At 41.4% G+C, this 27868-nt stretch overlaps 2 protein-coding genes across 2 annotated transcripts in view; one reads left to right on the top strand and one right to left on the bottom strand.

Annotated features, from left to right (window-relative positions):
* The window catches only part of dnah5 (dynein, axonemal, heavy chain 5), an 86780-nt gene extending 69488 nt beyond the window's left edge, over positions 1-17292 (top strand). Inside the window, exons 77-88 of the mRNA XM_069143218.1 lie at positions 759-949; positions 2619-2740; positions 4676-4825; positions 6028-6273; positions 6435-6654; positions 7594-7799; positions 8646-8849; positions 10992-11207; positions 12033-12245; positions 13113-13265; positions 15139-15370; positions 16133-17292. Of these exons, the coding sequence (XP_068999319.1) occupies positions 759-949; positions 2619-2740; positions 4676-4825; positions 6028-6273; positions 6435-6654; positions 7594-7799; positions 8646-8849; positions 10992-11207; positions 12033-12245; positions 13113-13265; positions 15139-15370; positions 16133-16284 (2305 nt within the window). The 3' untranslated portion in view covers positions 16285-17292. The remainder of the gene's footprint in view (positions 1-758; positions 950-2618; positions 2741-4675; positions 4826-6027; positions 6274-6434; positions 6655-7593; positions 7800-8645; positions 8850-10991; positions 11208-12032; positions 12246-13112; positions 13266-15138; positions 15371-16132) is intronic.
* adcy2a (adenylate cyclase 2a) overlaps positions 17290-27868 on the bottom strand; it is a 55424-nt gene continuing 44845 nt past the window's right edge. The window contains exons 19-25 of the mRNA XM_069143217.1: positions 27105-27189; positions 24708-24866; positions 23502-23648; positions 23070-23180; positions 22850-22964; positions 20734-20858; positions 17290-18930 (exon numbers count right to left, since the gene is read on the bottom strand). Coding sequence (XP_068999318.1) covers positions 18778-18930; positions 20734-20858; positions 22850-22964; positions 23070-23180; positions 23502-23648; positions 24708-24866; positions 27105-27189 — 895 coding nt within the window. The 3' untranslated portion in view covers positions 17290-18777. The remainder of the gene's footprint in view (positions 18931-20733; positions 20859-22849; positions 22965-23069; positions 23181-23501; positions 23649-24707; positions 24867-27104; positions 27190-27868) is intronic.

The raw sequence follows: 27868 nt of genomic DNA, 5'->3' as shown, positions 1-27868 counted from the left end.
AACTTATAAAAGTAGTTTTAGTTGCTGGCCACTGGATTTAATTGCTTTAAATGTAACAGGTGTTCATTTTTATTGTGTCCATTTCTTATATATAGCTCAGCTTCTCGAATACAACAAACAAATTAGTCAATAACAGTCGAATCCTCATCATAAATGTCTGTTTTATCATGGTCTCAAACTGTTTTTCTGTTCATTTATCTCATACTTCATTGTTGCTGTCTATGGTACGTGTGTGGGATATATATTCATTTGGATTGAGTTAAGAATGAATGTATCAGGATGGAGAGATCAGATCCTTTAATTAACGAAAATATATTATTTTCAGCTTGTTATGTTAAAGGTAGAAGCTACTGAGTCACTTTAAAACTACAGGTTGGACACGGAATCGTGAACTGTTTATGGACATAGCGCTTTGTTTGTTCTGTGTTGTTTATGCATCATGCAAAGTGAAATAAAGTGACAAATAATTGCAAGCTCAAGTAGAAGAGCATACATTTTTCTTTCAAATCACTCCAGTACTCTCAACAGCTACAGGAATCTTTTACATAATTCATTGTTACCAAATGTCGCAGACAGCCTGAGCCTCACAGTTCACACTGTTCACGCATGAGTGTGTTCTGATCCTACTGTGATCTGTAGTCTGTATTTGATTATGGAGAAACTGTCACTATTACTGTTAACTATAATTTTGTGGCATTATAGCAGGAGCTGCAAACTGACTGAACTTTGATGTGTGCTGTGATGTGCAACCTAAACAGGTCCTCCAAAAGCCCCATCACCAGCAAACGGATCGCCAACATCATAGAGTTCATGACCTTTGAGGTGTATAAGTACGCAGCGCGCGGGCTCTACGAAGAACACAAGTTCCTCTTCACTTTGTTGTTGACGCTGAAGATCGACATGCAGAGCAGCAGGGTCAAACACGAGGAGTTTCTCACGTTCATTAAAGGTCAGAGGCACACGTGAACATGGAAGGTTTTATTTGTTGTCTTGTTTACTTGTGCACGTAACAGCATGGATTGCTTTTCTTTTGTTATAGTTGGATGCACTCAAACATCCACAATGTGGGACTTTTAGAGCTTCATCATGGTCATGAATTATGGTGCCAGAATGTCAAACCTGTAAATCAGCATGCAGATGTATGAAAATATTAATTTAATTAATTATTGTAATCATAAAGAAATAGAATATGATCTTTATATTAAATGAAATCCATCAATCAATCAGACTTTATTTGTGGAGCACTTTTCATACAAATCCCTTGCAACGCAAAGTGCTTTACAATAAGAACAATATAAAACAACACCCCCCATGTATGAATAAAATAGAAGTAGTATAATTAAATATATAAATATATAGTCAAATAAATCAATAAAATTCACACAAAATTAATTATAAAATATCGAAATAGAGCAACTATATTTATTATAAATTAAATTAAATTAAAACTTTTATCAAATACAAAAATATATACACCAAGAAGTAAAACCAGGTCAAATGTATCATGTTTATTGTGATGAATTAGCACACACAACAGGTTAATTTCCATACTTTAATAAAATACAATAAATGGACTTATTGAACGCCCACAGAGAAGGAAAAAGATTTTCAAAAAACATTATGCTTGGAAAGTCTACTTGGTCAAATGCAAACACAGTTGTAATGTTCTTTTAAGATGAACAGCCTCACTCTGTAATCTAACCAAAAAGTTCCCTTAAATCTTCCTCTTAAGTGCTTGGATGTGAAGTGGGGAATTTCAAAACATCTACACTGAGCCATGAAGACATGTTTTGAATTTTAGGAAGTTATCAAACACTGTAACAAAATCAAAGATTTTATATTTCAGACTTCAGTGTTTGCTGAAGACTGGAGTGACTGTAAAGTCAGCTGTAATATTTGGAAAAGCAAAAGTTTCCAGATATGTCATGGTTTTGTGTGCCAGTCTGTTACATCTTATCTTCTGGTATCACTTTGTTGTGTCAGTACCTGGAATATTTACAGTATTAGTTATGATTTTGACCTTTTAACCGAACAAAGACTGTCTGCACATCATACAGTAGCAGATACCTTTTTACTGAATTCAAATCTCAACACAAAACAAAGAGAAGTTACAAATGTTGTTGTACGGCTGTCACTCTTAGCCTCCAGGTCTGTTGATGAAGTTAGATTGAGGCTCTTTCTGTTTTCTGTATTCATTATTTACTTTGCAGTGTGGATGTCTCTGAATGCTCATCACAGGGTTTACACACTTATTAGCATATTGGCACTGCAGCAGGTCCATGAGTCAGAGATGGGGGGGTTGCTCCTCACTGCAGGAATAAAAGCCAACAAAGGCAATGGCAAAACCGAACAGACACAGTCTGCTTCACGCATGCAGCTTCACCATCTGTCAGCGCCGACCTCCTGATCATGGAGTCACAATATTCTGTGAATGATTTTGAAGATTGTGTTTACAAGTTTGCATGTTTGTGAAACATTTATCATGATGTGTTTTTGTATTTTAAAATATTCTTTTGTGCAAAAATCTTTTTTTTCATTTTGGGTCTGCCTGTTTATGTGTACATTCACATGCAGGTGTGTGTTTGTTTACAGTAAGTGTTTGTGTTTGTATCGTCCAGGAGGTGCTTCTCTGGACCTGAAGGCTTGCCCCCAGAAACCGGCTAAATGGATCCTCGACATGACCTGGCTCAACCTCGTAGAGCTCAGCAAACTGTGGCAGTTCTCTGATATCCTGGATCAGGTGGAGTGCACACACACACACACACACACACACACACACACACACACACACACACACACACACACACACACACACACACACAAACGCAGCTCGATCAATTTAGGCCAGCCTTGACAGGTGTATGATACCTTTACCCACATGGACTTGTATCTACTAGCAGCAAAGTGTGTTAGCGCACACACATACACCTACACAGACACAGACAGCAGTCTCCAGGTGCTTATTAAATACTTTTCACAGCTCTCCTTTGCTCTAGTAAGCATGGCAATATCAGTCTCATCATGACTCACTTCATTTCTCTCTTCTCTACATACACACACACACACACACACACACACACACACACACACACACACACACACACACACACACACACACATCATGATGGACTGTCACTCACACAAAAACACACACACACACCCTCGGGTGACTGACAGCCTGGTGGCTCCCATGGAGGGAAAAAGTCAGTGCTCTGTGAAATGAGCTTAGTTTGAAGAAACTTCCAATCAATTACATTTGGCTGAGCATGTGTACACTTACAGACACGACAACAGTGTGTGTGTGTGTGTGTGTGTGTGTGTGTGTGTGTGTGTGCGCGTGCACATCCAGATACACATGTATTTTTGTGTGCATGATTACCAGGGATAGGTGGATTAACCGTTCTTTGTTTAATAGAGTCAGTCTTCCAAAAAGAACAAGGTGAGGACGGGATGGCAGGGTTTCAGATGTCTGACTTGAATGTAGCACACTCTCACGTTAATGTGCTCTTGAACAGAGCATTAACCTCTCAGATTCTTAAGTGGAGCTCCTCAGTGGCAAACAGACAAAAACAAGCAGCTATTCAACTATATGAACATAAAGCAGGTAGTTGCTTCACTTAAATACTCATTAAAGGAAACGCTGGGTGTCAAAATGACACATATAATCATTCAACGTCATTATCTGAGCTGTAAGCTGTATTATAATATAGATATCATATATTTTAGACTCACTGAAGAAAGTGTAAGCTGTCTGTAATAAAGCCTAGTTTATTAAGTAAAGGATTGAGATAAACCTGGTCAATACAGCTATATTTCTGCAGGAGAAAGATTAGAGACACAGTAGACAGACAATACATGTGCTGAAAGGTTATTGTCATGAGTGTGATGTAAATATGTTACTTTGATTTCCCCCACTAATCTGGTTACCTCTGCATGTAAACACAGTGATTAAAAGGCTATGTGACGTACACAGTATATTGGCATATGTTATGCTGCCACACATTCACATCACATCGTGGTGTTTATATTCATTCAATATGAACTGCTTTACAGACAGCGCTTCATACCACACTGCCAGTTTAGGACCTGATGTTATTCTAACTGTACAATTATCTGAGTTGCTTAATGTGTTAAACGATGTGTCAGTCTGAGCTGAGTCTTACCATATTTAAGACTTAAACTATATGTCAGTGCATTGACATATAAGACATTGTTTGTATCATGAAGCATTTATGTTTACTTTTGTTTACAGTTTCCTGTTCACTATTCGGAAACAAATTTGGAAACTGTTTCAAGAGAAGACGTGACACAAATAGTAATAAGCAGCCTCATAACATGTTTTGCAAGTACAGAAAGGGACATGTTCATCATGGTCCTTCAGCACATTAGGACAATTTGGACAATTTGAGGCGTACAGAGTGAATACATTTTGATATTTACCAGAAACATAGGGTACATTTGATCCTTGCTTTTCTCTTTTTTGCTCATGATAGATTTAATTCGAATGACACATTGGCCATCAATCTGGGTCCAAATGTATTTTTATTGTTGGCTGTATTGAAGTTTTTTCTACATTCTTCTTTCTTGGTCCAGATTTGACATCATGTGATGCACTGAAAGGTTTGCTGTTTTTATCTGAGTTCCTGTGTCAGAGCTGTTTACACTTTTCTTCCAGATAAGTCGTAACGAGAAGCAGTGGAAGTCCTGGTTTGATAAGGAGGCCCCGGAGGAGGAGGTGGTGCCCAACTCCTATGACCAGGCTCTGGACCGTTTCAGACGGCTGCTCCTCATACGCTGCTGGTGTCCTGATAGAACCATCGCGCAGGTTAACCCCTTAAGCCACTACACTAAAAACATCCCCAAATTCACTCAGTATCTGTAAGGCTGAATGAACAACCTCAGACTCTGTGGATAGCAGACACTTGGGAGAATTTTGAAACACATTAAGTCTCCTTGTCCTCACCATCAGGTCAGACTGAAATCTGAAAAACTATTTTTACCTCGGCCTAATCAAACTACATATTAAAAACCTTCCAGAAAAAAACATACGAGTTTCCCAGGTTTTACAAATGGGACACATTTGATAACACATGTTTACCACATGTTGCAACATATGATAACATGGGACAAAATATGTTTTCACATGGGAATCTAAATGGGCTTCAAACATTACACTATGTGAGGGAAAGTAAATTGCAGCCTCACCATGAGTCAGCAAACCCTGGTGTTGTTGAACATTCTCATTTGCAACTGTACCATATCTGATCTGAAGCACAACAAATGGCATGCCCATTTTAGTGTTGGTGCTCGGTGGCCTCTTCATTGAATTTGGCACGCTGAGTAGCAGTGGAAAAACAGCATCAAGTTGTGTTCTAATAACAGACACAGTCTGGTTCTGGTTCAGCGACCTCTGGAGTGAAACAAGTTTTTGTATGATTACAATATTCAGATACAAGGATTCGATGGCTTAAAACCAACACTTGTTTATCTAATCAGCTGAATCACAATTCATGTATTCACCTATTTATAACAAACTGTCTAAGTAGAGTTAGTGCAGTTTCCTCAGTTGTTTTATAAAGCATCTCCAACATTATAGACCAGGAAAAAAATCTCCATCTACGGTAACATTGCCCTCGGTCAAAGCTCTCCTTGAAGAAAAATATGGAAGACATTTAGTAAAACAGATTTCACTCTGAAGCTTACTGAGGCTGAATATCTACAATAGCCAATGAACATTCACTTCTTACTGATGGGTAGTTTTTTGGACCATTGAAAGCCTCGGGTGGAATATATTTTGTTGCATCCACAGTCCAGCAGTTGTCCTTGTCTGACCTCAGTCTTTACTGTTGGCTGAAAAGAGTAAGCCAATAAAAAAACATGTTTTTTGAACCATTCCCTCAGTTCTCAGCCTTACAGAAACTTGATTTATTCCAATATTTACTTTTACAGTGTTTTTTCATTTTGCATTATGAAGCAGCACACAAACACATCTACTGTGCCCTATTTTATTCCATGTCTCTCCTCTAGGCTCGTAAATACATAATGGATGCAATGGGGGACAAGTACACTGAAGGGGTGATTCTAGACTTAGAGAAGATGTGGGAGGAATCAGACCCGCGAACACCTCTCATCTGCTTCCTTTCAATGGGCTCTGATCCAACTGACTCCATCATTGTGCTGGGGAAGAAGCTGAAGATTGAAACCCGATATGTCTCCATGGGACAAGGACAAGAGGTCCACGCTCGCAAGCTTCTGCAGCAGACCATGGCCAATGTGAGTCAGCGGTGTGAGGTCACTGCTATTTCTGGATCATTTAATTGAGACACTAAGGGACTCGGTGTCTGAAAATGTGTTTTTAAAATTAAAAGTTTTGGAGATGTTGAGCTCATCACTTCATATAGTTTTCACATGATAACTACTATTATTGTCCCCAGGGAGGCTGGGCCTTACTCCAGAACTGCCACCTGGGTCTGGACTTCATGGATGAGCTAATGGACACGGTGACAGAGACAGACTTTGTCAACGACAGCTTCCGCCTCTGGATGACCACAGAGGTCCACAGACACTTTCCCATAGCGCTTCTGCAGATGTCAATCAAGTTCACCAACGAACCACCTCAGGGCCTGAAGGCGGGGCTTAAGAGGACCTACGGAGGTGGGTTTTAGTTTAGTTCAGGTGTAAATCATCATCAAACAGATAATTCTTTATCAGTTAACTGAGCAATAATGAAAATTGTGAGGCTGTACTCGGAATAAAGATGCACATATTCCGACCTGAAACAATACAGTGTTCGACTGTGAAGACGTTGCTAGGCATAAACAAACAAAGGAAACAAAGTAAAATGTCACCAGACTGCTCTCTAGAGATAGATAGATAGTTACTTTATTAATCCCACAAGGGGAAATGTTTTCGTTCTATCTTATTATTTCAAGGAGAAGTGCATCTGCGTGAAACAGGACATAAAAGAATGATAAGCATGCAGAATTGGGAGTGTTATTATTCATGGATGTGTGCGTGTGTAAACAGCTTAATTGTGGATGCAGACAAATACATGGACCACATATCCGTGGGGAAAAGGAGCAGGTGAAAAATATGGAATTGCAGGAAAAACGCCTGTCTGCTGCCTAATTCATGGCAATTTACACCCAAGTACTAAAAGCCTCGGGGAAGGTTTGTGAACTCTGAAACAAGTTAAAGTTTGTTTAAAACTTAAGGTGGGAGAAAGAGAGGTATATTTAATATGTATGACCAGCTGTCTCCTATGGAAAAGTAATGTGTGTGGTGCCTGAACGGCAATTGAGAGCCAGTGTCCAGCTCTTGAATCCTGCCTGCAATTTTATAATTGCATCTAGTAATCAGATTATGAGTCATACTTGTTTTAAAAGGCACATTCAATGTTTGTTTTTTCCACCTCCAAATCCAAATTATATTTAGTCAGTAAAAAGGGAAAGTTTTTTTTTTCCTACTGTGTTTACTGGATGTTTTAAATGCTTTGGATTATTGCCCCCAAAGCTCAGTGGTTCTCTACATATTTGACTCTTTGCTTCCTGTTGGACAGGCTGCTGATGTGTTCATCCATGTGTCCCTCACCAGGTCTGAACCAGGACCTTTTGGATGTCAGTAACATGGTGCAGTGGAAGCCAATGCTGTATGGAGTAGCATTTGTCCACAGCACCGTACAGGAGAGGAGGAAATATGGCCCTCTGGGATGGAACATCCCCTACGAATTCAACCAGGCTGACTTCAATGCTACTGTCCAGTTTGTTCAGAACCACCTTGATGACATGGACATTAAAAAGGTTGGTGAAGTGGTACTACTGAGATGTTTGGCAAACTATGCTGCCCACAAGTGTTTGTTGGCCAAGAGGACAGGGAAAGTGCATCAGTAACAGCTCAATTAGATGAAGTTCAGATCATTCAGGGTACTGCGTTTCACAGTGACAGTAGTTTTAAATACCTTTTCCTGGTGGAGGGAGTTCACAGCAGGTTGTGGTTGTTGTCTCTTCGTTTGACTCCAACTCTCCAGTTTCCTATCACCGAGGAAGATAATGTAATCTTAAAATGTTTGTTTTATAAATAAATCGTGACGTAATAACAAATAAGTCCAAGTCTGATACACTATAGTGTGTAACTTCCAGGTCTGAAAAGTGAGGCCACTGTGGAAGTGCCATAAACTGCAATAACACCAAGGGCCACAAGGTGTTGACTCCAAAAAGGCTCTAGCTCCACAGACAACCATTCAACTTTTCTCAATAAATACAAAGTCAATACAGTTTTTCCTCAAGTAATCATTGTGTCATTCGCTAATGTTGAGGTAAATCTTACATTAGTAAGCCTAATTGAGCTCCTTTCATGCTAATAGTTAGCATCTACCAAGAGCCTAAATGTGAGGTGTTTAGGGAACATCAGTAAATTATGTTGGAACCAATAACCTGCTAGTGGGGCGTTAAGGGAACATCTTAAAATTGTAGCTACAGAAAACAACTTGGGTCACACTCTCCCCCTCTAAACTGCATGAAAACCAAAAATTGCTCACAATGTATAACCCAAATTAAATCAACTCCTTCTCCCAACCAATTTTGTCAAAAACAAAATCACATATTTTATTTGCTGTAATATTTTATCCCTATTTAATATCTCCTCAGGGTGTGTCATGGAGCACAGTGCGATACATGATCGGAGAGATTCAGTACGGCGGCCGCGTGACCGACGACTACGATAAGCGCCTCCTCAACACCTTCGCCAGGGTGTGGTTCAGTGAGGACATGTTTGGACCTGCCTTTAACTTCTACAAGGGCTACAGCATCCCAAAATGCTCCAGCGTTGACCAGTATCTGACGTACATTCAGGTCAGTTTCTAAGGTGGACGATGTACACACCTGTATCTGTCTTCATCAAACAAACGGAACAGGTTTAAAGACATAAAGCTGCAAAAGTGTCAGTTTTAAACTGTATGAAGGCTGATCTCATGAGGATTTTTTTTTTTCCTTGTGGATGTTTGAAGATCACTACTCTTTCTTCTTACATTTTAGGTTCTTGAACGTATAGTGTTCTGGTCACATCCAAACGTAGGCTGTCGTGATTCCAGATAAATTGCAAGCATGCGCGTTTCAATACAGATTATATATGATTTATTAGCATTCTTGTGTGCTTAACTGGTGTGTGTGTGTGTGTGTGTGTGTGTGTGTGTGTGTGTGTGTGTGTGTGTGTGTGTGTGTGTGTGTGTGTGTGCGTGTGTGTGCGTGTGCGTGTGCGAGTGTGTGTATGTTTTGGAGTAGTTTCTTAGCTTGTGTCATTAAAGCTAGTTTCATTATGATGGATGCTCAGGGCTTCCAGGCTCAGCGAGCTTATTCTGCTCTCCCTCTCAAATAGAGAATGACAAACGCAGCCTTGGAGAACACACGTACAGAAAGAAACACGCATCAAAAAAAACACGCATATTGTCTGCACTCAAATTTGCCAACAACCAATCTCTCTCTTTTTCTGTCACAGACACAAAAACGCACACTTGCTCACACTTTAAATGATGAGACAAAATGCATAGCAGACCACAACGTGTCAGTGTATGTGAATGTGTGTGTGTGTGTGTTTAAATTAAATGCACATAGAGAGGAACAAAGGTAAAATTCCCGACGAGGACTTAAATGTCCAAAGCGAGGCGTCTCAAAGGCAAACAAGAGGTATTCTCTGTAGTGTAGTCTCTCAAGTGTGACTCAGTCAGGCTCTCTCCTGATGTTTGCCTCATTTCGAACACAGAGTGATGGATGTTTGTCAGATGTTACGTGCAACAAAATCCCCAAGTAATGGAGGAAAGTAAGAGACATTTATCAAACACCTGTTGAACAAGCAGAGCTCAAACTTGCAGGAATGCGGCCCGTTTTCATCACGTAAACCTGCAGATACTTGGATGTTATCCTCAAGCACGTTCTGAGCTGGTCTCAGTGAACTCAGAGGACGTTATCAGCAAATAAGTATGAAAATTATTTGATAAAACATGCCACCATGCACAGACTCTGAGTCTAACCTCCATTAGAGCTTTGCCTAAACTAAAACAAAGCACACGCCATATTAGATTTTCTTTTAATTGGTTTTGCTTACCTGACTGTGACAGCTGCACGAAGCTTTATTATGATCACTCAAAGTACATTTGTTCTCAAATTTCCACCTCATTAGTTACACCACGATAACAGATGGTCCATCTTCCTGTCATCACTGAGAAAGACACTCATTTGAAGATTTCTTTAAGCCAATTAAAACAACAGCTTCAACTTTATTAAAACAACTTTGTCCCAGAATTTAATCCAAAAACCCTCAAATTTCAGACGACATGCTACAGTATGACTTTTTTTCCCTATTTCGGACGACATGCCTTGCATGTAACTAGAGCTTTCGCACCATCGGTGCTCGGGCCCTAATAAATTGTGTTGGTGAGAAGGGATTATTTTAAGCCACCTGATTAATCGCCATATGAGCGAGGTCACACTTTCACGTTGTTGATTTATTTATCCTGAGGCCAGATGGAAAATTGGTTTTTACCGCTTCAGAGCTCCTGTTAGAGAGGACCCTGATAATTGGTGCAGGAGTTCCCTTGTCACTGCAGTAGCACTGTAAACTAGTTGGCTTGGGGCGTGCAGCATTTTGCCGGGAGGGATAGTGTGAATCTCGCCTGTGTTAAACCCTCCCGATGATTCTACTCACTGGAGGATAAGAGGAAGCAGCTGGTGACGCCATGTGCATCAAAGGCTGTCTCCACTTCCTGCTGGCCAACGGTGGGATTAGCAGTGACAAGAACTACAGTGCAGGGACACAGGTGTTGCAAACTAGGGAGAAAAAAACCAACAAGTAGCGCATAAAAATCTATTCCATGTTGTTGGAATAGTGCTCTCAGGTTGAGGCGATAGCAGAGAGGAGGGAGTACACATCACGGCCTTATCTGTCTAAAAATATTTCCACGACCTCTGGTCATGACTGCTGCTGCTCCTCTGTCACAGGGTCTTCCAGCCTATGACACTCCAGAGGTGTTTGGTCTCCACCCGAACGCAGACATCACCTTCCAGAGTAAACTGGCCAAGGACGTGCTGGACACCATCCTCAGTATTCAGCCCAAAGACAGCTCGTCAGGTGGAGGGGAGACCAGAGAAGCTGCCGTGTCTAGGCTGGCTGACGACATGCTGGATAAACTGCCTCCAGACTACGTACCTTTTGAAGTAAGCCTGTGTACATGTGCCGAGTGTGTGTGTGTGTGTGTGTGTGTGTGTGTGTGTGTGTGTGTGTGTGTGTGTGTGTGTGTGTGTGCGCGTGCGCGTGCGCAGCATGAACAGCCAATGTGAAAATGTTCCTCCACTCACAATGTGTGCTGTTGTGGTGCAGGCAGAGAAGAAGGATGTGTTGAAGTGTAAAGAGGAACAGAAATACTCAGAGGGTGTGAATGCAGCAGCTCCTGAAGCTTTGTTTTATTTTGGGGCTCCTCTCCAGCACGTGAGATGAGTGTGACTTTTCTGAGGCAAGGCGCCGAGCTGGTCGTGGAGAGTCGTCTCTGCACACCCTGCGTCTGCCACTTCCATCAATCCGCATGCTCATCTTTAACTCGGTGTATGAAGGCACAGAATAGAAGCGCAGAGGCCTGAACCCCGTCTGTTTTCAGGGTTACGTAGATAGTTCACTTCTTACGGGGTTACATCGCCATGGTAATTTATGCTGCAGATTTAACCAGAGCCGATTATGTTCGAGATAGCGGATCAAAACATGTAAAAGCACTGCCAACAGGCCAAATCATTTTCATGGAAAACGACATCACCAATCATAGAAGATCCTGTGGAGCTCAGTGTGCAGATGGTGCGAGGGTCTCCGTGGAGGGCAGAGACTTCAGAGACATGCAAACTTCTTTGGCTTTCCCTGACAATTTTTATAGGAGTAATTTAGATTCCATGTCGTTGTGCTTCTACTTCCCGATATCATCCTACAACAGAGACTGACTGAGACTTTCAGTGGAATCAGTTCCATAAGTCTGATTTCTGATTTAATGAATCCAGGTAAGGGAGCATCTTCAGAAAATGGGTCCTTTCCAGCCCATGAACATCTTCCTGCGTCAGGAGATCGATCGCATGCAGAGGGTCATTGTTCTAGTGCGAAACACGCTGACCGACCTCAAGCTCGCCATCGACGGGACCATCATCATGAGCGAGAACCTGCGTGACGCCCTCGACTGCATGTACGATGCACGCATTCCCGCACGCTGGAAGAAGGTCAGTGAGAAAATCCCGGTCTTCATTTCCTGTGTAGCTTCTTCCAGCAGCAACTGGACTCAACAAACCTGTCACGTTTGTAAGGTTTTCAAAAATGGAAGTTACATTTTTTTTTCTGCTTCACTAACATTAAACTGAACCCAGACTCTACTGAAAGCACTTAAAGCCCATTGCTTACAGTAAAGAATACTAAAAAGCCACAGGAGCCCCAGGGCACGATGGATCTCAGATCTCTTTGCTTACAATGCAGACATCATTTCTCTGTTGTTATTTATTGACCTCAATGTTTACTTGTTTGCTTCCAAGAACATCAGATAATTGAAGCTCACGAGAAGGAAGCACATCATCAGTCAGACTTCATGTTGAGCCCACGCTGATGCTCCTTACCTTTTTATTTGTGGGCTTTATTTTTTATAATATTTTGCACAAATCTACGTCCGTGACTAATGCAAATGGAGAAAATTACAAATGGAAATACAGTAATATTAATAATCACAGACAGGGAGTAAGGGCAAACAAAGAACTATGACTCAGCATGACGTTTCCCATTTCTTATATTAAAATAATTTTGATTGTGCTCTCACAAACATGACATTATTAGAATAATTCAGATTTGAGTGGCTTCCTGGCAGAGTTCTTCTACCTGCAGTGCTTTCTTCTTCTTCTTCTTCTTCTTCTTATTATTATTATTATTGTGTTGTGTTTTAATCCTTTTTTGTGTGTGGTTTCTATTGTGCTGAAGTCTGTTTTGTTCGCCAGACGATGATTCACCATTCATTTTTTTTTTTTTGTCTCCCTGTGTCTCCTCTGATCCACATTTCAGTGCTTCGTCGTGATGTTCTGCTCATGTTGTTGTTTGTTTTTCAGGCATCGTGGGCCTCCAGCACCCTGGGGTTCTGGTTCACGGAGTTGCTTGAGCGGAACCGGCAGTTCCAGGCTTGGATCTTTGAAGGGCGGCCCAACTGCTTCTGGGTGACAGGCTTCTTCAACCCGCAGGGCTTCCTGACAGCTATGAGACAGGTACACACGGCATCAGGCTGCCCACCTATTTACCCACCGCCGGCGAGGAGGCCAGATGGCACGCAGAGGGAGAAGCAGGCACACCGCCACAATTCACACACACACACACACACACACACACACACACACACACACACACACACACACACACACACACACACACACACACACACACACACACACACAGTGTGCACAAGCAAGCAGACACACATTTCTCTTTGTTTTCTAATGAGTCCCCATTTATATTAATGTGGGTGGAGTAGTGAATACTACCCAGATGTAATGTGAATGTTTAACCCTGCTTGATCCAGATCTAGAGTTCAGGCCTCGGGCTCATTGGTCTTCATGAGAATTTTTCATTGATGTTATTTGTCAACATTATATGTTTTAAAATCCAGTAAAAGGTCTAGAAAATCGTGCAAACGGGATGATAAAATACACATTTCAGAGAATGCAGCGTGTAGTTTAATGTAGTTAATATCTTTATAATAGATTCCGACTGTATTTTTCTGGATTTAGGTTGAGGCTCAGCTTTCACGTTTGCTTTTTCTCTTTATTTTTGTCTTCTCCGTGTTTTTCATTTCCTAAGCTGTCCGTTAAGACATTATTTACTGTAAAATACAATCAACAGTGACCTACTGCTGCAGGAAAGGCAACAACTTTTCAATCAGTAGAAAGCAGGTTATCGGTTTAAAATTCCTTTAAAGGAATTCTTAAATTAGAACATTTAAAAAAAATGTAGTCTGTTGAGGTTTTGATGCAGCCTTAAACAGAACTTCTTGTTCTTATTGAAATTGTTTTTCTTGAAAATGAGGGTGAACTGATTATCACTTTGAATACAAAGGGTAGCAACTAAAGAGCATGAACTTGAAATCATGAAATGAAGAGAGTTCAGGGATGTTTCATACATGCATGTGCACTTAAGTTTGAACCACCTGTCCTGCTTTCATCCTGTCAAAGAGGCCCAATGTCTACCCTGACAGTTTTGTCTATTTCTGTTGTCTGTTACTGCTATGAACAGGGTGATTGGTGGTTTTGAATCTTGAGGTTTTAAGTCGTAGTTGTTGATTGTCGTGTACATTAACAATGAACATGAGCTGAAATGGACATCTGGAGGCTAAAAGATGTTTTCAGGTCCAACAAATACATTTTATTTGCATTTTAAGTGGTAGTAGGAAGAGGGAATGGTTTAGTCAGATATATAAATCGCACTGCCTTCTAGTTTTTGTCTCTGAGGAACCCAGTGGAATAAACAAAGAAAATACTGATGATGCAGATGTCTCTTGTGCATTTTCCTGAGATGGGATTTGTTGGACAACTGTTAGTTGCCAAATATAGCCATCATCTCCCACCAGCAAGCTCGTATGGCAGCTTCTCAGGAGATGTGCTGCAGCTTTTATCTCTGACTGGCGTCTATCTGAAGAGTTCTTTCATTCGGTCTGTAAAATGTGCTCCAAGTAGCTGCCTTATTTTTAGAAGATCTGTTGTGTGTCTGTCCTTGTCATTTATTATCAACCCCTGTCTGTTCAATCAAGCCCAATAAGGTCTTTGTGATTTTTTTTTTCCGCCTTTTTATGAAATGAAGATGAAATGAAGAGATTCAATAAACACATTTCATTTATTCTGCTCTCTCTTTTTTCAGAGTTATATTGGATTTATTTTCTCTCTCGCTGCATCTCAGAAAATATCACCTCGGATGGAGTGCACTTCAGTGTTTTTTTTTTTGTTGTTGTCCCTTTATTACAGCCTTTTATCAACATTGATTTTTTTTTTTTGCGTTGGAGACCAGTTGCCAAATGTTAGTTCTGTCATTCGTGTGTACTGCTGTGACATCGCTGCCTTATAAACTGCTGATCTCTGCGTGCACTCGCAGGAGATCACCCGGGCAAACAAAGGCTGGGCTCTGGACCGCATGGTGCTGTGCAACGAGGTGACCAGGTGGATGAAGGATGACATCACCCAGCCCCCCGCGGAGGGGGTGTACATCTATGGCCTGTACCTGGAGGGAGCCGGCTGGGACCGCCGCAGCTGCAAACTTGTCGACTCCAAACCCAAAGTCCTCTTCGAAATGATGCCTGTGATCCGGATGTTCGCTGAGAATAACGGTGAGTTCTATTATTCAGGAACTTTAGACGGCAGGAAGATTTTAATCTTCCCAAGATTTAATCCTGTTTGTAAGAGGATCTCTCACTCCCCCTCAACTCTTGCAACCCACGCAGTCGCTTGGATGGATGTAACATTTAAATGTCAAGCAGACTAAGTGCAATTTATTTTGTCTGGGAAAAAATTGCCAGCAGTATGTGGCACGGTGTTTGTTGTGAATGAGGCCGGTGCAGATTCAGGCAGGCGACAGACAGACAAGGCCCCCGTGGACGCCCGCGAGCACGGCAGCCTGGGAAATGAATTAATGATCCAATGATACGCACGACGCAGTTTGTTTACACCGTGTCCCCTCCCAGCTTTTCCCACAAGAAGGCGGCCTGCTGGGTTTGAGTGTGTCAGTGCGAAAGAGACTGAGGAGGGACGTTTCTGTGGAGCATCTGTGTGTAGAGGCTTGGAAAGTGCTCTGCTTAATTGTGACTCCCTTCAAAGAGATTGGAAGACTGGGCTGAGGAAGATGTTTGGTTTCTTAGCTGATGAGGGGCACTCAGAACGCTCCAGTATTTCCTTCGGTTATGAATAGCAGGATTTTGACTTCATAAAAACAGATGTTTCCTTGAACAGCTGGATGTCGCAGCAGCATCTCCATCTGATGTAAACATTTCATTCACATGAAATAGTCGATGTTATGAGGAATTAAGAGACCGTTGTTCCAGCTGCTTCTCTGTTTTCATCACAAATATTAAATTGCTGCTTTGTGTTTGCAGGGGCGAAGGATTCCCGCCTCTACTCCTGTCCCATCTACAAGAAGCCGGTGAGGACAGACATGAATTACATTGCAGCTGTGGACCTGAAAACGTCCGTTCCCCCGGAGTCCTGGATCCTTCGAGGTGTGGCGCTCCTCTGTGATGTCAAATAACCTCTTCATCTCAAAGACATTATTCACTCTCCTTCAGTCACACTGCGCAGTGTGACGGAAAGAGACGCAGGATAAACAGCTGTTACCATGGCTACGTCTATTTTGAGCATAAATTCGACACGAATAGAGAGGTGGTGATGAAACAGCAGGTGAAACATGCAGTTTCATATGATGGGACAAAACCTCTGGAAATGTCTTTTCATTTGTTTCATTTCAACAAATGTGGACAGGACTGTGTGGAAGGAGGACACGAGCAAATAACACGAGCCCTGTCAGTCATACTGGCTTCAAGTGACTGGAGAACACACTTGTGTGCAGTAAATGTCAGGAGTTGAGGTCAACTGATGTAGTTATTACAGTCAACCCGAGGTCAAACCAGAAATTAGCAAGTTTCAAGACATCATGTCTTTGTTTTGCTGCACTGTGACAACTAAAGGTCAGACAGTAATGTCCTCACACTCTGCTTTGTCATTTTTGTTGGGACTTTTTGTTTGATCTTCAGCTACGAGTAGCTGCAGTGTGTTTGTTACCTTCAGTTTTTTCTTTTTTTTCTTTGAATCATGAAGTCATCAGTTCTTAATAAAGCGTCCTACTAATTACCGGCAGAACAAGAACACACAAAGTTAGACCAACTGCCGAAACGTCACCATCTTGAGTGCACCTACCCTGTTGTTCCCATTTCCCGGTTCCCACTTTTAAATTACAAAATGAAAATGAAACTGAAAATGAAAATGAAATGGAAACTGCTGCTTCACTGAATGATTCAACTTTGACCCTGAGAATTCTATTTCTGCTCAGCAGGCAGCAATGTGAAGTGGTCTGGAGGAAAACCAAACAGGACTGATGTATTATATTGATGCCATCAGCTGTGATGTAACAGCCTTGCACGGCCCAGTATAAGTTGATAAAAGTATCATTGCAGTATTATAAATTACATTTATCGTAAATGCAGCACCGCCCTATCCTGTTAATACGCTGCAGGTAAATGATAGCACACTGTAGAACTGAAATACATAGAAATTTTAATTAAGTTTTTACAAAAAACAATGGAATCATCAAAACATCAAAACACTTTTTTGGTTGTATTTTCTTTTCTTACAAAACGCACTCTAAAGCTACCCCGTATACACATCAGGCTCCGATTTCCCACGATACAGTCATACAAATCATCTTTATCCCTTTGAGTACAGTAGTTTCACTCGGGTATGTCTTTTAAATGTGGGCGGGTCAGATCTGACCCACAACCACCAGGAGCCAGATGCATAACACAGAAAAAACAGATGCATTTGTACTGTCTGTTTTGTCAGCTACATATATTCTTGGTTTTATTTCATAAATCTAAGTCATTATCAGTGAAGCCATATGATTAAAGATGAATTTATAGCAGTTGAAGTCAAACACACTTGATATTTCACAGTTGCAGAACTTTAAAAGATCACGGAGGAGAAAAATACTGGCTTGAACGTAAAAAAAAAAAATTACAAAGGTCGTCCCTGAAACGGTTGTTTTGAGGAAATGTTGCAGATTTCACAAATAAAACACAAACGAATGCTTTTACTTCAACATCTGAAGTCTCATTTCATACTTAATCTCCTCATTGCCTTCACAGCTGGCTCTAGAAAAATGTGTTTGCCTGGTGTTAAGTCTGCGAGGTGTGCACATCGTTTAATGGTTATGGTTTTTATACTTAACACGTATCGTTTATGCATCTGGCCGCAGGTTTATGACAGACTCTTCAGTCAATGCAGAGACAAGATGATGAAATCTTGTCTCTGCGTGAATATCATAACATATTCATCGATTATTTTATAGTCCTCGACCGCCTGTAAAATACATCCAAGCCTGGGTGCTTGTAACAAGGTCGATGGAACTCTGTACGTGCTGTACACCTTGTTGGCTGGCTGAGTTGTTTTTTTTTAACCTCTCTAACAGTGGTCGGGACAATTTGCTTTCACTTTCAATCAGATCTTCAGACTGCGGCTTTTTATTTTCCTTGGTCGAGTTAGGGGTTAACAGACATCCTCATACCCACAACACCAGTGGTGCTTCCACTGTTCACTCTGTTGTCTCCTGGGTGTTCTGCTCAAATTGTTGCCATGCACTTTGTTTCTCTTCTTCCTCTTGTACATCATCAGGTTTCCTAAATGTGTTTCCCGTTTCTCCTCATTCGGGCCGTCTGAGGTTCTTCTGTCTGAATGAACTTGTACATGATTACATGTGACTGACTTGAGCCACTGTAGCTTTTCTGGCTCTAACATTCAAATGACAGTATATTTTCAAGGGTCACTGCCTACTTGCTGTACATGCTACACTTACAATTACATAAGTGACATAATGTATTAAACTACAGCTGTGGCATAGGTATTCTGCAATGCAACAGTAAATTCAGACTCCTCCATGCCTCGATCTTTGTTTCTGTCACGGAGAAGATCAAACCTCTTCCATCTGAAATTCATGTCTGGTCTTTGAGCCTGAGAGCATTTTGAACCAATCTTATGGCATTACATTCCCCTGGGACAGTGAGCGAGTCATCTCCGTGTGCACAAAGAAGGTCTTGAGCTCTCCTTTGCCCTTCACATTGATGATGCCTCTACAAGAGCACATGTAGCCCAGAGTCAGGAGGATGCGACTCGTCTCCTCCGTCACCTGCAGGCACAATCAGACGGGTTAGGTCCATTTTGCTTCTCTTACAAATCCTGGAATAAATTCCTGCAGATAAAAATTCTCTGCACAGGAAAAAAAAAATCAGTTGACCACAAAGAAGCAAAATGTTGCTCTGCATCAACAGACCTCTGTTGGATTTTTGTTCGCACAAATCAGGAAGTTGAAATGCGGGTGTCAATTGAAATCTGCAGCTTCCACAGAACAAACGATGGCGACATATAAAGAACAAGCTGGATTTCTAAAGAGCACACAAAGAACATATCCTGTGTGGGTTTTAAACTTAGGACATGTCAGTAAAATAAACACGGAGCAGGAGATATTTGTGCTACCTCGTAAGAACTCTGCACTTCCCATTCTTTCCTTCTACATATCTGAAAATACCAACGGTACAGTTGAGAGTGTTGCAGTTGTGCTGCACGACACAGCTCGTGGCTCTGTCACGTGTACAAGCTGTGAAGCGTAATACAGCCCTCTGAAGACTGAAGCGCTGCCACAGCCATGCAGATGTAAAAAAAAAACCATGATATCTTATCGCTGCTCAGACAGGGAGCCAATATGAGATTTGAAGATGTCAGATGATGATGATGATGATGATGGGATGTCTTTGCTGCCAGAGATGGCACATGCAGAGGGACGAAGAGTTTTATCTATTCAACATCCGTGTTGGCATTTAAAACATCTACGTTTGAAGAAGGAGCCTGCCGCTCCTTTGAAACAAACTTCAAACATGTGATGTTTGACGGATGCACAGGATCCAAATATTCACAGAAAATGATCAATGCAGGGGTTAGTCTTTATTTTTGTTATTATGAACAAATCCCATGTGAAAAAAAAAATAACCCAACCACGTTTTGTTCTCGTTCTGGTCCCTTTTTTCCTTCTGGAGACAAATCTTTTGGTTTTGTTTGATAAGTCGGAGTCAGTTGCTGAAAACAATGGCTTTTTAACTAAAACCTTCTAACTGCAGTTTTAACAAATGTTACTCAAACAGGCCTTTGCTGAACTATTTTCAGCTACATATGAATACATTCGATGTTCTAATGGCAGCAGTTTAGTGGATGTGGATGTTCATTGTCATGATGACTGAAATGTCTCCCGGTGCAACAGTGTGGCTCAGAGATGTCTTTTAGATATGTGATGTTCAGTTCATTGTTGGTTTAGATCAAGGGTCTCCAACCTGTAGCTCGTTACCCGTTTCTGAGTTGTTCGTGGAGGGTTCAAACAATATGCAGCGCTTCCCACACATAGACTTAAGTGGGCGGGCTGCCCAGGTATCAACGCAATCGATTAACGAGCGAACAATCTCCCCTTGCGGTCCTTCACCCATGTCTGCTCTGCAACGTGTCAGTGCAGCAGAGATTGAGCTTCGCCCTTAGAGAAACACACAGACATCAGAGGACAGAAACAGCAACCTGCAGCGTGTCTGCACAGCAGACTCTCGCACTGAGCTGGAACAAAACCCTGCTCGTGAATCAGGTTCATAAAATAAATACAATATTTTTGGCTGGACTGCAACAGCAAGGACAGACCCATAAAGGAAGTGTCTGTCTGTTACACCACTGGTCGGCTGAATATAACATATTAAAGATGCTTATTCAGCTGGTTTGAGTGGAGCTCAGCTATGTGAATAAATGTTACTGAACATGAGTAGCTCCCAGACACCCTCATTTGGTCAAAATAGCTCTCAGAGGAAAGAAGGTTGGAGACCCCTGGTTTAGATCTTTTCATGAGATTTGGTAAAAAAAAAAAAAAAAAAAAAAAAGGAAATGATCCTCCTCCGTTTACCTGTATCTTTCCCAGGACTCCCGTGCTGTCCATTCTGCTGGCTACATTCACTGTGTTCCCCCAGATATCATACTGTGGTTTCTGGGCCCCGATGACTCCAGCTATCACTGGACCGTGGTTAATACCTGACACAGAACAAACAAAGTTATAAGGAAACATTTCACTTTCTGAATCTCAGTCGTATTTGGTGCAAAACTATGGTTCAATATTATGTGTTATCTTATACTTACGATTTTTAAATACATAAGAAAACAGTGAGCTGGTTATAAAAGCTGGTATTTTGTTTTTCTGTTTCTGACGTCATACTTTTTGGAGACGTCTTCAAATTGATTTTTGAGATTTCTGGTTAATTATTGAGTGCAAGTGAAAAGGGCTTATAGTGGGAAACCTGCTGCTTTCAGAATCAACAAAGCTTTTCACAGGATTTCATCAGAACATGAGATGAAGTGGAAGCTAACTGCAGCTGAACTCTTCATCCCCAACACTCTTCCGTCTCTGGAGCTTTTCACATGACACCGGGCCTCCAGTCAATCTCCAGATTGTTGGAAATTGCAATCTGCACAAGTGCGCTGGCAGCACAACACAAGCGCTCGGCCACTGGATCTGCCCAGCCTCAGTGGGTGGGCACTTGTATTCCTATTTGATGGAGCATTTTAGGCTCCGTCTGGAAGCAGCAGAGCTGTACAGTCCCACACATGCACACTGCTGAGTTAATGGAGAGTCCCATGCTGAGATCCTCACAGACAGGTTGAAGGTATCGAACTCTGACTGTCACTGCAGGCAGGGAGCGGAGACCCTCCTGCCTGCTCGCCCACCCGTGCCTTTCTGCTTACATGAATGTTTATTTAGACATCTGTTTATTTCTCTTTGCTTTGTTCAAGATAATAAAAGCACCCTCACAACATAGCGGATCTCCAGAGAGACAGAAAGGAAGATGCACAAATGCCAGAACAATGGAGGATATGCAGCATTTAGTTTAAATTCAGGCCAAATCTTTGGAGTATATCCTTCGTTCGGTACAGCAGTTCTGGTTGTGCGATTCTAAACAAGCAATAAGATATGATTTCTGAGAATAAGTCAGCGAGGGCTGCAGCGCTCATCTGTTGTGCTCTCATATGTCATCTCATTTATCTGCTGTATTCTCGTGTCCGACACATCAAGTTGTCTCCTGCTGCTGAATACTGTCATATTCATAACACTTCATATTTTCCATTCTCATATGTGATCAGTGGAAGTAGATCGGTAAAAGGATGAATGTACGGCGCAATCATTGCTCGTAATTGCAATGGAAAACAAAAACAAACCAGAATTAACAGCTTGCATACAATACTTCAAATATAGATGTTGCTGTAAAGAAGCTATTAATTCTGAGTAAAGGTGTTTCACACACTTCTTCAATCCTGACAGCACAGAAAATCTATACAATTACTATACAATCACAAAAGGATGGATACCCAAGATTGGTGTCACCAATTCAACATCTGATATAAATGTGAAAGTCACGATCTTCTCTTCTGTTCCTTAATTATGGTGTTGAATTACGGCCAGAAAAGTGTTTTTGCCAAACTTTTTGATGTCACAGTGAAGGTGACCTTTTGGATATAAAATAGCATCACTTCCTTCTTAGCCTTTTGACAGTTTTGCGTGAATTGTTGTCATAATTGTAATCAGTTCATCCTTGAGTCCAAATGAACATCTGAGTCAAATTTAAAGAAATTCCCAAAGGCGTTCCTGAGATATAGCGTTCACGAGAATGGGACGGACTTGAGGTCCCATTGACCTTGACCTCTGTCCTTTGACCATCCGAATCTATTCAGTTCATCCTTGAGTCCAAGTGAAGGTTTTAGTAGAATGGTAAACACTCGAGGTCACGGTGACCTTGACCTTTGACCTCCAAAATCAATCAGTTTATCCTTGGGACCAAGTCAACGCTTATGCCAAGTTTAAAGAAATTCCATCCAGGCATTCTGGAGATACAGACAGACCTAAGCACGGCGAGATAACCCCAAACCATGATGCCTCTGACTATTGCCGGCACAGTCATACAAATATACCGTTTATAAAAGAAACAGTATTGCATGCATTTTGCTTTTAATTGTTTTCCTGTGTAACTCACCAACTCTGAGTTTGAAGTCATTGAAGGAGTGTTTATTGATGACATCCAACTTCCCCACCAAGGCAAACGCGAACTCCACCATGGTCCCTATGTGCATGTACTGCCGGTCGTGCTCCTGCCAGAGTAACAACACAACCACTAACGTTCATTTTTGCTCAACTGTGCACAATTTCATGGCATTCAAAAATAGTGTGTGTCTGTGTGTGTGTAGTGAGCCTACCTGTGATGTGTTCTCAGGCCCAGCTGATGCATTAAGCCCGGTAGCAGCCATGTAAGTGCTGCCAATGGTCTTGATCTTTTCCACACCGCTGAATTTGGGTTTAGAAAGCAACTACACACAAAGAGACAAACACCATCCACAAAACAGCCAAAACATATGAGACATCCTTTCTGGCACGATTGATATTTCACGCTGTCATTTTTAGAAGAGGTGTTTTCTGTACATCCAAATGGACAAAACTTCATCTTATTTTTCCATCTGTCTGCCAGTAAAAGCCTCTCAGACTATTCTGCTATCATCACAAGAGGCTGTAGCTTGCAGGAGACAGTGTCCAATCACACGCTACTCAAAAAACAGTGAACGTGACTGAAAAGGTATTACACTTTATGTCTATTACTGCTGCACAAGTAAGATGCTGTGATGGTTATTTACCTCATCAAAGTCGGCGATGATTTCGTTGAGGAGTCTGAGGCACTCTAATCCCTCTTTGTTGACATCAGATTCGGTGTAGAACTCTTTAAAGTCTGGGATGGAGGCGAACATGACACACACCAGGTCGTAGGACTGGTGGTACAGGTCCTGCATGGCAAAAGGAAGGAGACAAAGTACAGATGTTTGCTTGAACAATCATATAAAGCTGATAAACCACAGAGTTTCTAGATGACGCAGTTCTGATGGACAAATGTTCAATGTGGATCATGACAGTTATCTGTGGATATTCAGGCTTAAAAACACTTGACAGTACTGTTCAGTACAAACCAGTCCTCAGTCAGACTTCACAGGCAGACACAACACAAGTGATAAACCACAGAGACAAATGAAAGGCGGCAAATACCCCAAATCCCCCTTCAAATAACAGTTTCTCTAAAATCCATTAGGCCGGTAATTTGTTCTTGGATCCTGTTCAAGAGCAGAAATAACGTCACACTAGCTGATTCATCATTCAGACTTTTTGCTAATTCCAGTTCAATGGGAAACTTCTGTATTTTTCAACTTGCATACTATTTAACCATCAACTAAAACGTTTGTCACCATTAGTCACTTACACCCAAAACAAAGGGTCCAGATTGAAAGTGAAGTTTCTTACGACCTCAATGACATAATCTAAACTTTCTTAGAATTAAAACTTTACTTTTCACAGCTGACACTGCAAAAGGTTACCAGGGGATATAGCAGGATTCAGGATGATTAATGATGTGAATGAGTCACACAAGGGAGTTAGAAAGTCTCCCGAACATGTTGTCATCATTAATCACCCTGATGCAACATTACCAAAGTCAGATCCATTCACAAAGGTTTCATTTCCTACAAATTACTACCTGAATTTAAACAATGAATATTTTAAACAGCCAATGAATGACTTAATTTACATTTACAATGAAGCCCTTTGTGTACTTTTACAACTTAAATAGTGAATTGCACATTCTGTATTTGAATAAAACATTTTGGAGAAACGTTGCTTTTGTTCTGCACCATTGACGTGAATGAATGAAATGGATCTCAGCCTCAGGTGCTGGAAAACCTCTGTGTAACCACAATATGTCCATCAGTTCTGCAGCCATTTGTCAAAACAGAATTTGCATGACATTACATACAGATCACATGCTGTCATGAAAAGAAAACATAATGGATGCTGACCTCATTCTTCCAGTTTCGTGCCAAGAAGTGTTCTGCAACATGTGCAGGCAGGACGTTCTCCAGCAGAACCCGGTTGAGGTTCTCCATGGTTTCGATCTCCTCACACTCCTTCTTGAACTTGTTCTTCCAGAGAAAGTCTAACCTACAGTAATATTCATTCTGTTACAAGAGGACACAGAGGTGAAGAGACTGAAGGTACAGCTGTACAGCTTTCTTCCATCAAGACACAGAGAAAAATACAAACAGACAGAAATATGGACACCACCAAGGCAGAGGGCAGAGAAGATGGTGCTACAGCATGGCTTTCCTCAAGTTAGACAAGACAGAGACATGATTTATGCAGCTTTGTGTAAAGGACACGAACGATGCTTTGTGAAGAACACAGTGTTGAGAAACAGCTAGAGTAAAAATGTTTCAGGAGAGGGGAGGAATGACGTTCCCGAGTGGAAATGATGGGGCTCCAATGAATATTGCAACATCTATTGAACGTCTTCCACAGGTGAAGCGCTCTCGGCTCAGGTGACTCCATTTAATCCTGCTGCTGAGCTGTGCGTGGTGAACTGATTTGATAAAGAGGATGCACCAGGCGAGGAGAAACACGTTTGACAGAAATGTTATCAAGCACAGTATGATTGGATATTGGAGATATAATTACTTTGCCACAGACTTAAAAGACAAACTGTGTGAAGGTACCTCAGAAGAACATGTGAGACACAGCAGATATTCATAAATGGCATCTCTTATTTTTGAAGTATAGATTGTTCTATCTGGTGTACTTTCATTGAGTAATTTGTCTTCTGCAAATACATTTATTATCCACTCAAACTCAATCCACCTAATGCTCATGTCAACATCTGTGAATCTTTTTTGAGACAGCACTTGTTGAACGATGCTTATTTTCACATTTTCCACAACTTGTGTGACAGACGGTCTTTAAGCATCCTCACAAACAGAGTTTCCAACATACCTTTATAGATGTGGGAAATAACCCTTTTACATCTATTTATATGATACTAAATAATGCAAAGAGCCCATATGTTCAGTGTACTGTGATGCCAAACAAGTATCCATCCAGTTACATTATGGGTGGGTGTAGTGCTAGATTAGAGGGGGCACATGACACGTGTAGTGAGAGGTGGTACTTTTGTTTCCACCCCTACTGTTTGTCCTCTGACATGGTCAAGGCTGCTTTTTCAAAAAGAGCACAGTTCTGTTCCCACAGTGAAGATCAGTGCGCAGCAGCCGTGCTGTACGTACACAGCGGAGGCCAGGGGAGCAGCCACATCCCATTTAATGATCAGTTCTGATGCAAAACAGCAATATTACTCTGCCCGTGTCTTCTCTCCCCGACACAGTGCTCTGACTACATCCTGCATTCAACTGCAACCCACACAAACAACACAAATAAAAGCACATTTATTGTGTTACTTACTGCATAAGGTTAGAGTAAAATATGAATATGTGTGTAATCAAAATGGAAAGACTCTTACATTGGGTCGATTGCTCTTTTACATACAGCTGACGTTGATGCCAAGACTGTAGTGAAGCTCCAGACTACATTTATGCTCCGATTCTGGACTGTCTAAGGTAAAGGAAGTATCCTGCAATGTAGCATAACCCCGAAAATATCCAGAGTAAGAAGCACACAACTCTTCAGAATGACCAGCCTCTGGCGGCCATATCTCCTGACTAGTAAATCTGACACGACACCTGGCTTGTGACTGCAGACTTGCTAGTGTCAGACAAAGTAGTCTCAACGTGTCTCTCTTGCAGTATGGCACAGCAGCCAAAAAGTCATACCAGCCCTACAAAGTTCAGTGATTGATTTTCATAGATGAATAATAGCTGCTATTTTTCCACCGAGCTCTGAGTTACTAAAGGGATATACAGAGAGAGGTAGAAGGAGCGGTGTCACAAGTAAAATTGAATCTGTATTTACATTAAAGTTAGCTTTTAAGGCACGGAAGAATGTCTGTGACCCCACTGACCCGAGTGAGATCCGAGTGGTACTGCTTCTGGTGCAGCCAGGCACAATGTCATATAATTAAAAACTGTGTTCACGCATGGGAGATCAGTAATGATTAAAGAGACCCAGGATTCAAGAAAAGGCATGTAAAATATTAGCTTGAGCTTCACCCAACTCTGTCGACTAAGTTAGCAGCAGCAAGGGACCAAATCACAGGGAAAAATCACCACTCTAAGTCGAGAGGAAATGAGTGAAAACATGCAAAAATAAACCACTTAAAAGGCAAAAAGGTACAGCATGTTCTAATGGTAGGAAACAGTGCAATGGTGATGATGTCATGATGGCACAAAGCTAAGACAACTCTGTGGAGGTGAATCGTGCAGCAGAAGACAGACGATAACGTCAATCAAGCTATTACAGTGTGGACTTACCTGTCTGGCAAGCACAAGCAGAGTGATGAAGAAGATGAAGAGAGAGATAGAGCCCATAGTCTTCAGGTCTTTGAGAACTCCTGGTCTTGAAGGGCAGAGACAAAAAAAAAAAAAAGAATGCGTTTGTGAGATAAGAAAAAGATAAAGACAGAGATTGAGAGTGACAAAAGGAAAAAGATAAAAATTACAGTGGGGGTAGAAAAGTAAAAGACAGAGTAAGACCATTTAATTAAAAATTCAGATTGAAATCAGCGCTGACATGTGTTGCATGATTGGTTAGTGGACCATTTTATTCCAAGCTGTCACTCAGTTCACACTGTCGCTTCTGCTTTGTTTCGACAGGAGCTTCTTTACTGTTTGCTTTCCTGCCAGGGTGCATTCAGTAGATCTGCAAAGACTCAGCCCTGTGAACACACTTAAAGCTCCAGTCTTCCATCGAAACCCTAAAATAGGATGCCTGTCCACTGCACAATTAGTTAGCTATAGTGCGCATACCAGTTTGGCTGCTGTACAAGCTCAAACACCCAAACTTCCACAGACTCAAAGCACAAAACATACTGCGGATGTTAAGAAAATGTTTTGCCAATTATATAATTAACATCTACAATGGAACAGATTTGTCCTTATAGCAGCAAAGTGTGGCCATCCCTAATTATGTTCTGCATGTGTGATAAGACTCAAACAGGGCTGCTGCATCCTAATTTCAGCATTTTGCATATTAATGGACCCTTATTCTTATCTAGGGCAGAGTTCATCAAACAACT

Source organism: Embiotoca jacksoni, unplaced genomic scaffold (genome assembly GCF_022577435.1).
Source record: "Embiotoca jacksoni isolate LCO1_2020_lvr unplaced genomic scaffold, fEmbJac1.0.p SCAF_11, whole genome shotgun sequence".
Taxonomy (NCBI): Eukaryota; Metazoa; Chordata; class Actinopteri; family Embiotocidae; genus Embiotoca; species Embiotoca jacksoni.
Note: the sequence above shows the minus strand (reverse complement) of the source record. Positions and strands in the feature narration are given on the sequence as shown.